Genomic DNA, 17,012 nt, shown 5'->3' with positions numbered 1-17,012 from the left:
AGCAATTGCCGATAATGGTGATGTCACCCCCCAGGGAGTCGACACCGGAATGGATGGCTTTGTTTATGGAATTACGTGATAATGTCAGCACATTACAAAAATCAGTTGACGACATGAGACGGCCGGAAAACCAGTTGGTACCTGCCCAGGCGTCTCAGACACCGTCAGGGGCTGTAAAACGCCCTTTACCTCAGTCGGTCGACACAGACCCAGACACGGACACTGAATCTAGTGTCGACGGTGAAGAAACAAACGTATTTTCAAGTAGGGCCACACGTTATATGATCACGGCAATGAAGGAGGCTTTGCATATCTCTGATACTGCAAGTTCCACAAAAAGGGGTATTATGTGGGGGGTGAAAAAACTACCTGTAGTTTTTCCTGAATCAGAGGAATTGAATGATGTATGTGATGAAGCGTGGGTTAACCCAGATAGAAAAGTGCTAATTTCAAAAAAGTTATTGGCATTATACCCTTTCCCGCCAGAGGTTAGGGCGCGCTGGGAAACACCCCCTAGGGTGGATAAGGCGCTCACACGCAAATCAAAACAAGTGGCGTTACCGTCTCCTGATACGGCCGCCCTCAAGGATCCAGCTGATAGGAGGCTGGAAACTACCCTAAAAAGTATATACACACATACTGGTGTTATACTGCGACCAGCCATCGCCTCAGCCTGGATGTGCAGTGCTGGGGTGGTCTGGTCGGATTCCCTGACTGAAAATATTGATACCCTGGATAGGGACAGTATTTTATTGACTATAGAGCAATTAAAGGATGCTTTTCTTTATATGCGAGATGCTCAGAGAGATATTTGCACTCTGGCATCGAGAGTAAATGCGATGTCCATATCTGCCAGAAGAAGTTTATGGACGCGACAGTGGTCAGGTGATGCGGATTCTAAACGACATATGGAAGTATTGCCGTATAAAGGGGAGGAATTATTTGGCGTCGGTCTATCGGATCTGGTGGCCACGGCAACTGCCGGAAAATCCACCTTTTTACCTCAGACCCCCTCCCAACAGAAAAAGACACCGTCTTTTCAGCCGCAGTCCTTACGGTCCTATAAGAACAAGCGGGCAAAAGGACAGTCATATCTGCCCCGGGGCAGAGGAAGGGGTAAGAGAGGACAGCAAGCAGCCCCTGCCCAGGAACAGAAGCCCTCCCAGGGTTCTGCAAAGCCCTCAGCATGACGCTGGGGCTTTACAAGCGGACTCAGGAGCGGTGGGGGGTCGACTCAAGAATTTCAGCGCACAGTGGGCTTGCTCACAGGTGGACCCCTGGATCCTGCAGGTAGTATCTCAGGGTTACAGGTTGGAATTCGAGAAGTCTCCCCCTCGCCGGTTCCTAAAGTCTGCTTTGCCAACGTCTCCCTCAGACAGGGCGACGGTATTGGAAGCCATTCACAAGCTGTTTTCTCAGCAGGTGATAGTCAAGGTACCCCTCCTACAACAAGGAAAAGGGTATTACTCCACGCTATTTGTGGTACCGAAGCCGGACGGCTCGGTAAGACCTATTCTAAATCTGAAATCTTTGAACCTGTACATACAGAAATTCAAATTCAAGATGGAGTCACTCAGAGCAGTGATAGCGAATCTGGAAGAAGGGGACTTTATGGTGTCCCTGGACATAAAGGATGCTTACCTGCATGTCCCAATTTGCCCTTCACATCAAGGGTACCTCAGGTTCGTGGTGCAAAACTGTCATTATCAGTTTCAGACGCTGCCGTTTGGATTGTCCACGGCACCTCGGGTCTTTACCAAGGTAATGGCCGAAATGATGATTCTTCTTCGAAGAAGAGGCGTAATAATTATCCCTTACTTGGACGATCTCCTGATAAGGGCAAGGTCCAGAGAACAGCTGGAGGACGGAGTAGCACTAACCCAATTAGTGCTGCAACAACACGGGTGGATTCTGAATTTTCCAAAATCTCAGTTGACACCGACAACACGTCTGCTGTTCCTGGGAATGACTCTGGACACGGTTCAGAAAAAGGTGTTTCTTCCGGAGGAGAAAGCCAAGGAGTTATCCAAACTTGTCAGGAACCTCCTAAAACCAGGAAAAGTGTCTGTGCATCAATGCACAAGAGTCCTGGGAAAGATGGTGGCTTCTTACGAAGCGATTCCATTCGGCAGATTCCACGCACGAACTTTTCAGTGGGATCTGTTGGACATATGGTCCGGATCGCATCTGCAGATGCACCAGCGGATAACCTTATCACCACGGACAAGGGTGTCTCTTCTGTGGTGGTTGCAGAGTGCTCATCTGTTAGAGGGCCGCAGATTCGGCATACAGGACTGGGTCCTGGTGACCACGGATGCCAGTCTGAGAGGCTGGGGAGCGGTCACACAGGGAAGAAACTTCCAGGGAGTATGGTCAAGCCTGGAGATGTCTTTTCACATAAATATACTGGAGCTAAGAGCGATTTACAATGCTCTAAGTCTGGCAAAACCCCTGCTTCAGGGTCAGCCGGTGTTGATCCAGTCGGACAACATCACGGCAGTCGCCCACGTAAACAGACAGGGCGGCACAAGAAGCAGGACAGCAATGGCTGAAGCTGCAAGGATTCTTCGCTGGGCGGAAGATCATGTGATAGCACTGTCAGCAGTGTTCATTCCGGGAGTGGACAACTGGGAAGCAGACTTCCTCAGCAGACACGATCTACACCCGGGAGAGTGGGGACTTCATCCAGAAGTCTTCCGCATGATTGTGAACCGTTGGGAAAAACCAAAGGTGGATATGATGGCGTCCCGCCTCAACAAAAAACTGGACAGGTATTGCGCCAGGTCAAGAGACCCTCAGGCAATAGCTGTGGACGCTCTGGTAACACCGTGGGTGTTCCAGTCAGTGTATGGGTTCCCTCCTCTGCCTCTCATACCAAAAGTACTGAGAATTATACGGCAAAGGGGAGTAAGAACGATACTCGTGGCTCCGGATTGGCCAAGAAGAACTTGGTACCCGGAACTTCAAGAGATGCTCACGGAGGATCCGTGGCCTCTACCTCTAAGACGGGACCTGCTTCAGCAGGGACCGTGTCTATTCCAAGACTTACCGCGGCTGCGTTTGACGGCATGGCGGTTGAACGCCGAATTCTAAAGGAAAAAGGCATTCCGGAAGAGGTCATTCCTACACTGGTAAAAGCCAGAAAGGAGGTGACTGCACAACATTATCACCGCATTTGGAGAAAATATGTTGCGTGGTGTGAGGCCAGGAAGGCCCCCACGGAGGAATTTCAACTGGGTCGATTCCTACATTTCCTGCAAACAGGATTGTCTATGGGCCTCAAATTGGGGTCCATTAAGGTTCAAATTTCGGCCCTGTCGATTTTCTTCCAGAAAGAATTGGCTTCAGTTCCTGAAGTCCAGACTTTTGTAAAAGGAGTACTACATATACAGCCCCCGGTTGTGCCCCCAGTGGCACCGTGGGATCTTAATGTAGTTTTGGATTTTCTCAAATCCCATTGGTTTGAGCCACTCAAATCGGTGGAGTTGAAATATCTTACATGGAAAGTAACCATGCTACTGGCCCTGGCTTCAGCCAGGAGAGTATCAGAATTAGCGGCTTTATCATATAAGAGCCCATATCTGATTTTCCATTCGGACAGGGCAGAACTGAGGACGCGTCCTCATTTTCTGCCTAAGGTGGTGTCAGCGTTTCACCTGAACCAGCCTATTGTGGTGCCTGCGGCTACTAACGATTTGGAGGATTCCAAGTTGTTGGACGTGGTCCGGGCATTGAAAATATATATTTCAAGAATGGCTGGAGTCAGAAAGTCTGACTCGCTGTTTATATTGTATGCACCCAACAAGCTGGGTGCTCCTGCTTCTAAGCAGACGATTGCTCGTTGGATTTGTAGCACAATTCAACTTGCACATTCTGTGGCAGGCTTGCCACAACCAAAATCTGTCAAGGCCCATTCCACAAGGAAAGTGGGCTCATCCTGGGCGGCTGCCCGGGGGTCTCGGCATTACAACTCTGCCGAGCAGCTACGTGGTCGGGGGAGAACACGTTTGTAAAATTCTACAAATTTGATACCCTGGCTAAAGAGGACCTGGAGTTCTCTCATTCGGTGCTGCAGAGTCATCCGCACTCTCCCGCCCGTTTGGGAGCTTTGGTATAATCCCCATGGTCCTGACGGAGTCCCCAGCATCCACTTAGGACGTCAGAGAAAATAAGATTTTACTTACCGATAAATCTATTTCTCGTAGTCCGTAGTGGATGCTGGGCGCCCATCCCAAGTGCGGATTGTCTGCAATACTTGTACATAGTTATTGTTACAAAAAAATCGGGTTGTTATTGTTGTGAGCCGTCTGTTCAGAGGCTCCTACGTTTGTCATACTGTTAACTGGGTTCAGATCACAAGTTGTACGGTGTGATTGGTGTGGCTGGTATGAGTCTTACCCGGGATTCAATATCCTTCCTTATTGTGTACGCTCGTCCGGGCACAGTATCCTAACTGAGGCTTGGAGGAGGGTCATAGGGGGAGGAGCCAGTGCACACCACCTGATCCTAAAGCTTTATTTTTGTGCCCTGTCTCCTGCGGAGCCGCTATTCCCCATGGTCCTGACGGAGTCCCCAGCATCCACTACGGACTACGAGAAATAGATTTATCGGTAAGTAAAATCTTATTTTTGTGTTTGTGTGTTCATTGTCATGTGATACAATTTGTACAACATAGATCACAAACTCAGAATGTTTCTAGAAAAGCATTTAGCCTTTGCTGCTATTTCTGCTTGGGACTGTGCTGCTGCTTTCTGTATGTTATTCTGCAACTATGAAGCTGTGCACTTGTATTCCACCTCTGGTTGTCATGGTAGAGAAATACTGGTGGTCATTTATCAACAAGAAAACATTCAGGTGTACAACACTTTTCTTATTTAGGCCCAGATTTATCAAGCTTTGGAGAGTGATAAATTGCACGCTGATAAAGGGCCTAATTCAAGGTTGATTGCAAAACATTTTCTTCTAACGGGCAGAACCATGTGCACTGCAGGTGGGGGGAGGCAGTTATAACGTGTAGAGAGAGTTAGATTTGGGTGGGATGTGTTCAAACTGAAATCTAAATTACAGTGTAAAAATAAAGCAGCCAGTATTTACCCTGCACAGAAACAATATAACCCACCCAAATCTAACTCTCTCTGCACATGTTATATCTGCTCCAACTACAGTGCACATGGTTTTGCCCATTAGAGGAAAATGTTGTTTTGCAATCAACCTTGAATTAGGCCCAAAGTACTAACCAATCAGCTCCTGTCATTTTTCAAATACAGCCTGTAACATGACAGTTAGGAACTGATTGGTTGGTACTTTATCACTGTGCAATTTATCACTCTCCAAGGCTTGATAAATCTATGTATTAGACACAGTTACACCTATTTTACCATATCTCATAGGAGACACTTTATACTACATTTACATATCTGATAAAAATGTTGCTTCAGAGTATTGTTTATTATAAGATTGCGACCACATCTTTAAGGGCCATATACACGGGAGAGATGTTTGCTGAGTGAACCGCTCAGCACATATCTCTCCCGCCGCTCAGCACAGCGCGATGTGTGCTGAGTGATGCGGGGGAGGACGGGGGGGCCTCAAATCACTGAACCCGTACTTGCGGGTGTTCAAATTAAAGATGGAGTCTCTGAGAGCGGTGATCTCATGTCTGGAGGAGGGGGAATTCCTGGTGTCTCTGAATATCAAGGATGCGTACCTTCATATTCCTATCTGGCCGCCTTATCATGTTTATCTAAGGTTTGCATTACAGGACTGTCACTACCAGTTCCAGGCCCTGCCATTTGGCCTCTCCACGGCACCAAGGTTATTCACCAAAGTAATGGCAGAGATGTTTCTCCTCCGCAAACAGGGAGTAAACATAATACCGTACCTGGACGATCTACTGATAAAGGCACCATCCAGGGAGAGGTTGTTTGCCAACATTGCCCTCTTAATCTGACTACTCCGGGATCACGGGTGGATTCTGAACCTGGAACCAACACGGATGCTTCCATTCCTGCGGATGATACTGGATACAGAGGCACAGAAGGTATTCCTTCCATTGGAAAAGGCATTAGTAACCCAGTCTATGGTGCGGGACGTTCTAAAACCGACCCGGATATCGATGCATCTATGCATTCACCTTCTGGGGAAGATGGTAGCCTCTTACTGGGCACTGCAGTACGGAAGGTTTCGCGCAAGGCCCGTCCAGCTGGATCTGTTGTACAAATGGTCCAGATCGCATCTTCACATGCACCAGAGGATACTTCTGTCGCCAAAAGCCAGAATTTATCTTCTGTGGTGGCTTCAGACTTCTCACCTGACCGAGGGCCGAAGGTTCGGGATTCAGAATTGGATTCTGCTAACCACAGACGCAAGCCTCAGAGGTTGGGGAGCAGTCACCCAGGGGGAACAGTTTCAAGGAAAATGGTCAAGTCAGGAAACCATTCTTCCGATCAACATTCTGGAGTTAAGGGCCATATACAATTCCCTTCTACAGGCATCACATCTTCTTCAAGATCACGCCATTCAAGTTCAGTTGGACAGTGTGACAGCATTAACGTACATAAACCAACAGGGCAATCTTCATTCCGGGAGTGGACAACTGGGAAGCAGACTTCCTCAGCAGGCACGACCCCCACCCAGGAGAATGGGGCCTTCACCCGCAGGTGTTCGAGTCCTTGACACGTCGGTGGGGAATGCCACAAATCGACATGATGGCCTCTCGTCTCAACAAGAAGCTCAAGCGTTATTGTTCCAGGTCGAGAGACCCACAAGCAGTGGCGGTGGACGCTCTGGTGACTCCATGGGTCTACCAGATTATATACGTGTTTCCACCACTTCCATTGACCCCAAGAATTCTCAAAAGAATAAAAAGGGAAAAAGTTCAAGCAATTCTCATTTCTCCGGAGTGGCCAAGAAGGGCCTGGTACGCAGATCTACTGGAGATGCTCCTAGAGGACCCGTGGCCTCATCCTCTTCACGAGGATCTTGTACAACAGGGGCCGTTCGTCTATCAAGACTTACCACGGCTACGTTTGACGGTATGGAGGTTGAGCATCAAATTCTAGCCCGGAAAGGGATCCCGGACAGGGTTATTCCAACCTTGATCCAAGCTAGAAAGGGGGTAACGTCTAAACATTACCACAGTATTTGGAAAAAATATGTCTCTTGGTGTGAGAACAGGAAATTCCTTTGGTGGAATTTCAACTGGGACGTTTTCTCCTTTTTCTGCAGTCAAGAGTGGATGTGGGCCTATGTTTGAGCTCCTTAAAAGTCCAGATTTCGGCCTTATCCATTTTCTTCCAGAAACAATTGGCTTCTCTCCCGGAGCTTCAGACATTTTTGAACAGTGTTCTGCACATCCAACCGCCCGTTGTGCCTCCCACGGCACCTTGGGATCTCAATGTGGTGTTGCAGCTTCTGCAATCGGAATGGTTTGAGCCTTTACAGGATGTTGACGTAAAGTTTCTTACTTGGAAGACCGTCACACTGTTGGCTTTGGCTTCAGCAAGACGTGTGTCGGAGCTGGGGGCGTTGTCTCACAAGAGCCCCTATTTGATTTTTCATGAAAATAGAGCTGAACTCAGAACTCATCAGCAATTTCTTCCAAAGGTGGTGTCTGTATTTCATATCAACCAAACTATTGTGGTTCCGGTGGTTACCCACACCTCTGCTACTTCGAAGTTCTTGGATGTTGTGAGGGCTTTGAAGATCTATGTTAAGCGGACAGCTCGTCACAGAAAATCAGACTCGCTGTTTGTTCTCTATGATCCCAATAAAATTCGGTGTCCTGCTTATTCTACGGCAGGTTTGCCGGTTCCATGATTTGTACAGGCCCACTCTACTCGGTCGGTGGGTTCTTCCTGACAGCTGCCCGGGGTGTAACGGCTTTACAGCTCTGCCAAGCAGCCACTTGGTCAGGTTCGAACACATTTGCTAAGTTCTACAAGTTCGATACTTTGGCCGCTGAGGACCTTCGGTTTGGTCAATCGGTTCTGCAGGAATCTCCGCACTCTCCCACTCGGTTTGGGAGCTTTGGTACATCCCCATGGTACTAATGTGGACTCCAGTATCCTCTAGGATGTAAAAGAAAATAGGATTTTAATTACTTACCGGTAAATCCTTTTCTGGTAATCCGTAGAGGATACTGGGCGCCCGCCCAGTGCTTCGTGTTTTCCTGCACTGTTACTTGGTTAAGTATTGTTGTTGGTTCAGCTGTTGCTGTTCCTGTTCAAGTTTGGTTAGCTTAGCTTTCCTCTTGTTTGTGTGTGCTGGTTTGAATCTCACCACTGTTCTTTAAATCCTTCTCCAGGTATGTCCGTCTCCTCGGGCATAGTTTCTAGACTGAGTCTGGTAGGAGGGGCATAGAGGGAGGAGCCAGCGCACATGATTGATTTCTTAAAGTGCCCAAGGCTACAAAGTGGACCCATCTATACCCCATGGTACTAATGTGGACCCCAGTATCCCCTACGGACTACGAGAAAAGGATTTACTGGTAAGTAATTAAAATCCTATTTTTTCTTTTGTTGTAATTTATTATTTGGATGTACAGAGAAAATGAATAAAACATATTGTTGGTAAAAAAAATAAAAGGCTCCTTCACAAACTTCTGCATAATACTAGGTTCAGTGAACCCAAAACATTAAAGTACAACTCAACGATGAGCATTAAAACCAGGAATCAGGGGAGCCACACCATGGGAAACAGCCCCACACCCTGTTGTCACCTCTTGCAAACATTGTTGGAACTACACGCTTGGTTTGGTATCTTCCCCTGTCATCCTCCAAGCACACAGCCCCGTTAAATCAACGCATTGTGTTATGACTGCTGATTCTTAAGTTTTGCACCACGTACCATTCTTATATTGACTGTGGCTCATGTATGTATTCTTCTGTATGTAACTATTTACAACACCAATGTGACGTCCACCTTCAGATGTGTCTAAGGTCGAAGAGGTTCTAATACTTTTACCCAGAAGTGTACATTTTATTTACAATTCTGTTGTGTTAACTGTATTTCTATTCATTACAGTGCGAGTGACGGGCTGAAAGGAGAAGGCCTTCAGGAAGGAGTAGACTGGCTGCAGGGTAAGTCCCAGTGCCCCACCACATTACTGCTGCATTTCTCTAGTGCCTCCATTTAGTTTTGCCATTCTTTCATTGTATTATCTCCATTTCTCCTGCTATCAGACCAAATCACTCAGTGAGTACAACCGCTTTTCATTTGCTTATTCTGTTGTCATTCCTTCAGTCTTGTTCCGGTAGTGCTGTTAGAGTCCCCATACTGGCAGTGCTTTCCCATTTATCACTACGCTTTGTCTTTTTTTTTTTTTTTTACCAGCCTTTGTTATCGGGGTCATTCATTATTATTTATTACCAGTTATTTATATAGCGCACACATATTCCGCAGCGCTTTACAGAGAATATCTGCCCATTCACATCAGTCCCTGCCCCAGTGGAGTTTACAATCTATATTCCCTATCACATGTATACACAGACACATTCATGCTAGGGTTCATTTTGTTGGGAGCCAATTAACCTACCAGTATATTTTTGGATTGTGGGAGGAAACCGGAGTACCCGGAGGAAACCCACGCAAGTACGGGGAGAATATACAAACTCCGCACAATTAGGGCCATGGTGGGAATCGAACCTATGACCTCAGTGCTGTGAGGCAGTAATGCTAACCATTACACCATCCGTACTGCCATCTGAATCTATAGTAGTTATATTCCCGTAACCTTAACATGCATCCAGCAAACACAACTCTATATATTTGTGTCTATAATAGCATCCGTGAAAACAATGTGTGTGTGTGTGTGTACAATTACTGCAAAGAATATAGCTATATCTCTTGGAGGTGGCTATGGTATAACTTTGAAGTGGACACTGACGTAAATGACGGCCATTGGCCTAAGCGACACTGTGGGGGAGATGTACCAAGCCTCCTAAAGATTGGAGAAATTGCCCATAGAAACCAATGAGCTTATAGCTATAGTTTGTCAAGTACGTTCTATAAAATGATAGGGAGAAGGTGATTGGTTGCAACCTCTACACTAGTCCACTCTTCACTACATATATCGCCCCTTTGTTTCATAACCCATAAGGAGCCTCCATATAAATGCCTTGGGTCCTGTTGGAGAAAGAGAGCGCTATATAAATAAAATTATTATTAAATGCATTAAAAGAACGGCATGCTCAGAACTGGTGCCAAAATAATAAATTAATTATTAATTTGTTATCAATCTGGTTACGTATGGTTAATCCTGTCGCTGAAACATTTTGTGTATTAATAAACTATGTTTATGCTTTTTTGTTTTATTGCTGCATATATATTATATATAGATGCTTCACATATGTGTCACGATACATCCGTTGAGATGGGTCCTCATGTACCTGTATTGTAAGAGAACATCTTCTCCAGCATATAAACTGTGCATTGCTTGAGAATTAGACATAAATTACTCTGAGCCTTCAGTTCTTCCCAGATGTTATCCTAAAGCTCCTGGCTGCTTGATTGGCAAAGCTGAGCTGCCAATCACCTGTGGGCTTGTCAGTCATCTGTCTGACACTTGGGAAATCTAAGGACACCTTGGAACTATGATTGCCACCCGAGTGTTCTGCTAAAAGACTGTTTGTAATTAAGAGAACACAATTTAATCATTTTTAATAAGACATTACCAGCTGGGGTCAAGTTGTATATTTAGCCAGTCACAATTACAAAGAAAATAGTTTTTATTTGCGCAATTAAATGCTGGTAAAATCTTGTGTATTCCCTTATAGAGGTTATTGTGTCCCTTTCCTCCTCTGCTGTTGTTATTATCGTTTATTTGTATGGCGCCACAAGGGTTCCGCAACGCCTAACAAAGTACATAAACAATTTAGATAAACAAAAACACATAGTCAGGGATGGTGCTAGAAGTCTAGGCGCCCTAGGCAAAGCTTCAAATTATAGCCCCTAATTCCCCAATACACTCCAGTCCATTTACATAAACCCACACTTGTTCACCCTGTCAGCACCCCTTAACCTCCCCCCACCCATTACCTATTAATCCATTCACCCCGACCACTCATTAAACCCCCCACAGCACAAATTACCTCCCCAACCAGCACCTATTCCTTTCACTCTCAACATCCATTAACCCCAGAGCATAGCACTTATTAATCCATTCACTCCCAACACTCATTAACCCCCCTCTTAGCCCTCAATAACCTCCCTCCACCTACCACCTATTAATACATTCACTCTCAGCACCCGTTAACTCCCCTTTCACAGCCCCAAATAACTTCAGTCACGCACCAAGAAGCATTTAAAAAGTTCCATTGTCTGACTCCTGCTGCTCATTCAGCACCTCGTTCTTCTTGTACAGCCTGGCAGGGGAAGCTTGCACAATTGGCTGTGCCAGAGGGAAGGTGGAGGAGAGGGAAGTGGGTAGGGCACCCACGTTAATGCCTGCAGACTACACCTGGCTGATAACACTTATGGCCATAGGACCAGGCTGCATCCCGTATAAATAAATAATAGCTGGTGCAGCTGTGGGCATGGCTGTCACCAGCAGTAAGGGTAATAAGGATGTCAGAAATGTCCTTCATTTTTCTCACAGGCAGCCTCCAGGGGTAAACGTAGGATTTCCAGAGTGGGGTTTCCAAATGCAATCCACGTTATCCCACTCTGCGGAACATTGGAGCAAGTGCGGGAATCTGGGTTAGCCCTTGAAAAACCTACTATCGACCTTGGACGTTAATTTAACTAATATAAATATGTGGTCAGGAAAATGTTAAACATCCCATAATAAAAAAATACTCAAACATAACAGAACCAGTAGGAGACAGAACTGCACTTTCTAAGCACACATTCTCCCACCTCATGGTAAGGCTCCTGTCTCTTCTTCCTGGAAGCTACTCTCTGGTCCAGTGCACTGACTGAGGACTCAGATCCACACACACAGCAAACTTGGTAAAAGAAGCTGGTATCACTCACTGGGCATGTGCAGCATCTCTGTCTCTTAAGAATGTTGTGTCAGCAGCTCTAGTAATGATATTATATACTCTTGCTATTATTGTCATAGTTAGAGCCACTAAGGGGGTTTCCAAGCAACCAGAAACCCCCCCCGCCCCCCCCCCCCCCCAGTGTTTGCCTATGGTCTCAGTGGGCCGCCCCCTCAGGTCTCGGTGCCCTTAAGCAGCTGCCTAATGGAAGAACCGGCCCTGCATACAGTACAAGACAATGTAGGACAAGTACATGGTATATACACATTACTGCATCAGGGGAGAGGACACTGAAAATAGTCTAAAAGAGGGAAAAGCACATGAGGAGAGAGGTCCTTGCTCGTGGGAGCTTACATTCGGAAGTGACGGGCCAGACAAACAGGGGTGACACAGATGGGCGAGAAGTGAGCATGGAATAGAGGGTTAGGACAATGGCAGCGAGGTTTGAAGAAGTGGGTCTTGAGAGCCCGATTAAAGTTTTGTGGAGAGGTGGGAAGTCTGAATGGGAGAGGTAGACCATTCCAGAGATGGGGAGCGCCACAGACAAAATTTTGGTGGCAGGAAAGGAAGTAATCAATTGGGAAGCGGCCTGTGTTTGTGGAGCGAAGAGGGCGGGTGGGAGTGTAAAGGTCAGCTATGTTAAAGGCAAGAAGAATGGGCGAGGGCTTTGTAGTAGTACTAGTAGTAATGCTGCTGCTTGCATGTACGAGTGGAAACTGCTACATCTGTCTGTCACTGCACATGTGCTAGGTGGACGCAATAACCTAAGTATATACCAGGGGCGTCACTAGCCTTGGTGACACGCAGTGCGGGTGAAAGACTGCATGCCCTTACCACTAAAAGGGGCCATGCCTTCATGTAAAGGAGCGTGGCTTCATGGCCCGACCCCCGTTTTAGTCACTCCGGGGTCCTGGAGATGCTGGGCTGCCTTCAGAGACTGACTGCCACGTTATGTTTACAGTGCAGCAGCCGGCGCCTGTCACTGAAGAGGAGCTGGCATTTTGGTGTCACCCCTTTGCAGGTGACACCCGGGAGCAGCAGGCACCCCCACACACACACCCGTAGTGACACTACTGCTTATACTCTGTTGCTGCAGTCTTAGGGGTCTATTTATTATCCCTTAATTTCTAGAAAAGCGGGTGGAAACTTTCTCTGTAGTACAAAGTTTCATGCAAAAAAATAAATAAAAAGGGCGATTACAGGGACAACTGATTAAAATTAGCATCATGAATAGACCCCTTAGTGGCATAAATAAAACAATCGGATGCAACAAAACTGCCTAAAGAAACTGCACTGATTTAATTCTGAATCTGGATAGGAACACGAAGTACTGTTGTGCTCCATATTTAAAACAAATTCCTGTGCGGCGTCTCTGGTACAGAGTGAGTGGTATTTCACTGCGTGTGTGGTGCGAGTACCATGCAAATTGAAAGGAATTGTTGCTGCCCTGCTCCGCTGTGGGGTGGTCTTCAGTTTGCCGGCTGTCATGATCCCGGCGCACAGTATACCGGCGTCGGAATTCCGTCAGCCGGCATACCAACACTTTTTCTCCCTCTTGGGGGTCCACAGCACGCAAGGGACTCATTTGCGCTCGCCACGCTGTCGGTATGCCGGCGGTCAGGTCCCGGCGCCGGCATACCATATTACACCCCCGCTTGGCATGGTCGCCTGCGCTGGTTTCTTTGCACCGCATGGTGTATTGAGGCTTGGTATATGAGGACATTTCTGTAATAGATACAGAGTCCAAATTGTTAGGATTCATCCTTTTGACTTTAGCACACAAGACAACTAATTATCACCTTTATTAACTAAGCTTCCACATTAGATGTGATCAGTTAGGTGCATCTTCATTATGCTTAATATGTTAATTACTGAAGGGAAATGGAGAAGTGGGTGTGGGTTAAAAGAAGCAATAAAGGGGAGTGGCCTGTCCGCCTACACAGCAGGACGTGTTTTTGGTGGGCCCCTGCAAATACTACCTGTATATAGGATTTATTACCTCAATCCTGCCAGATTGTGCCTCTTATTATACCCCTGATTGCACCTGGGGAGCACCCAGTACGCAGCGGACCCTTCCCTGTCTCGCCTGAGGTATCCCACTGTGGCCCGTCCATTGCGGCCTACTCTCTGAAGCCGGGGACTGGAGTATGTGCGGCGGCCGGCCAGGTGAATCGGAGACGCCAAGCCCGCACTAGAGGAACACAGTTTGCCAGCCCACACCCCCCTCGACGAGCTTTACCTGACCTTGGAGGGCGCGAAGCAGTGGAGGAGAGAGGCACCGCCTGAGTCCCGTGTAGCGGCGGCCGGGTGAGCGGACAGCGCGACTTCCGGCTGGCGCTTCTCAGCGGCCGAGGGCCTTCCGCCCCTTCACGGAGGGGAATCATTATAGCTCCGCCCCGCGGCCTCGCTCTCCCCAGTGCCCTGGGACCGACACCGACACTCAGGCCAGCAGACCTCTTCAGCAGAGGAGGAATACAGTAGTACACCCGGGAAGAGAGGTGAGAGGGGGGCTGTAATTAGACATTGATTTCTGCCCCAACTGGGCCCTTCCCCCCCCCTCCCTCCCACTGTACCCACAGTACTCACTGCACCCCATACCAACGGGGCACTCCTATTCCTGTTCGGCAAGGGACAAAAAGTTATATATTCAATGGTGTTCGTTTCCACATGGTTCTTCGCTGCCATCTGGTGGATGCTTCTGGCAATTCCAGGGGATTTGACCTCAATTGCGTCATTATCTATACTATCCGTTGTATGTGAGGGAATCTCCATCTCTGCAACTGCTGAGTTTGTGACCTTGAAAATTTCCTGCTGCTGCTTGTGATGTATGCAGGCTTCACCATGCAGGTGATCTGTTAACGTCATATGTGATCACTCATTACGCCCCTTCCGCTCCGACATCATATATACAGTAACATTCTGATGTGACGTCTACTGCCTACCCCCCGCAATTGCCCACGGTTGCTTGAATACTATATAGTCCACCAGTGTGATTTGTTATACACATACACTACCGGTGATAATGCCGCCCAAACGACAGAAGGATCCGGCCGGAATCCCTCCCGTTAATTTCTTTAAACCACACTCTCCTCCGCGTACGAATAAGAACACTTCCTCTACCGACAAAACCCACAAGCTGTCTGCTTTGAGCTCTCCCTTTGAGCCCTCTCACACGACTCCGACCACGGAGACGATGCCCCGCTAACGATTGGATCAATGAAACAGCTGTTAGCCTCCTTTAAAGCGGATATCTCAGCGGACTTCAGATCAGCATTGCAAGTTTGCCAACAATCCATAGATGAAGTGGGTCAACGTACTGATCGGTTGGAAACCAAATTGGAAGAAGTGGTCGCATCCCACAATGGGCTTATTACCCTCCATGATGACATGCAGGCGGAAATCACTGAACTCCGCGCTAAAATCAGAGATCTTGAGGATAGATCGCGCAGGAACAATATCAAAATACGGGGTATCCCGGAATCTGTTTCAGCGACTGACCTGCTTGAATTCGTCACGGACATATTCACCAAGTTGCTCCCGACTGTTACGATAACTGATTTTTTTATTGGATCGGATTCACTGTCTCCCTAAATCCAAAAATGCCCCAAATGATGCCCCAAGAGACACCATGCGGTTTCACTATTACCATATCAAGGAGAGGGTACTCCGTGCAGCTCGCACGTCAAACTCCTCCGAAGACATCCTGGGAGATCTCCAGATATTCTGTGATTTATCCGCTGCTACGTTGGCATCTCGCCGTTCCTTTTACCTGGTGACCAAGGCTTTGAGACAGGCTGACATCCCTTATCACTGGGGATTCCCAGCCAAACTAATCATTAGGAAAAATGGGACCACGGCTGTAGTCTCAACGCCAGCGGCAGGCTCCCAACTTCTTCGTTCCTGGAATTTGGAGGATGATTCTTCTGTAAGGGCCTCAGATCATAAAATCTCTCCCGATTGGGCTACTAAGACTCACCCCCCGTGATGGCAGACTGCGACATGTATATTAGTGACGTTGTAGCTCAACCCTGATGTCCATTAAGGTCGTATGCTTTACTACTTAACTTCATATACTGCACATTCTACTCGCATGGACTTCCTACATATGTTATGTGTTTATTGTATTCTCAATTTGCTGTTTTCTATGTTTTGTTCTTTCTTATTTTTCTAGAGTGTTCTATGTTACTGTTTACTATGTTATTGTTTATATCAGACCCGCGGTCTAGGTTGTGTTGTCCAATTAATTTTAAAACAGCCCGACAAGTTCGGGCGCTATAGTTACTGCCCGATTTGGACTGCGGAGTCTTTTTGATGTCAGAGTGTAGGGGGTGGCTACTCAGGCCACTACCCTCTATGTGCCGCTATGTTCAGCGGCCCCAAGTTGCGCCCGCGAGGCGCTCAACCTATTTTTCCCTTCCTTTTTCTTTTGTTTTTGCCATTTCCTGTCCCCTTATGTCCCCCCTCACACATTGCAAAGTATTTAGCAAATGCATACAAATGGACGTGTTCTTAGGTCCACATCTTTAAATCAGTCTTATACTCCAGCTTTCTCTCCTCTACCCACAAAATAGTTAATGTAATATCCCTTAATGTTAAAGGACTTAACTCCCCAAATAAACGGAGGCTTGCTTTATGTCATTTTGCCAAACTTAAGGCACAAGTCATAGCGTTGCAGGAAACTCACTTTATGGCGTCCTTTCCCCCCCAGTTTTCGAACCACAACTTCCCGAGCTGTTACACATCTAATGGGCCTAAGAAAAAGGCCGGAGTGGCTTTTTTGGGGTTCACTACGGCTGGCCGGCGGTCAGGCTCCCGGCGACCAGCATACCGGCGCCGGGAGCCGACCGCCGGCTTACCGACAGTGTGGCAAGCGCAAATGAGCCCCTTGCGGGCTCGCTGCGCTCGCCACGCTACGGGCGCGGTGGCGCGCTACGCGCGCCACACTATTTTATTCTCCCTCTATGGGGGTCGTGGACCCCCACGAGGGAAAATAAGTGTCGGTATGCCGGCTGTCGGGCTCCCGGCGCCGGT

The 17,012-nt window shown here is 47.5% G+C and overlaps 1 protein-coding gene across 1 annotated transcript in view; it reads left to right on the top strand.

Moving 5' to 3' along the window:
• Window positions 1-17,012, top strand: part of ARL6 (ADP ribosylation factor like GTPase 6) — a 156,881-nt gene that overhangs the window by 106,088 nt on the left and 33,781 nt on the right. The window contains exon 7 of the mRNA XM_063956284.1: window positions 9,025-9,080. Within this exon, the coding sequence (XP_063812354.1) occupies window positions 9,025-9,080 (56 nt within the window). The remainder of the gene's footprint in view (window positions 1-9,024; window positions 9,081-17,012) is intronic.

Source organism: Pseudophryne corroboree, chromosome 2, assembly GCF_028390025.1.
Source record: "Pseudophryne corroboree isolate aPseCor3 chromosome 2, aPseCor3.hap2, whole genome shotgun sequence".
NCBI lineage: Eukaryota > Metazoa > Chordata > Amphibia > Anura > Myobatrachidae > Pseudophryne > Pseudophryne corroboree.
Note: the sequence above shows the minus strand (reverse complement) of the source record. Positions and strands in the feature narration are given on the sequence as shown.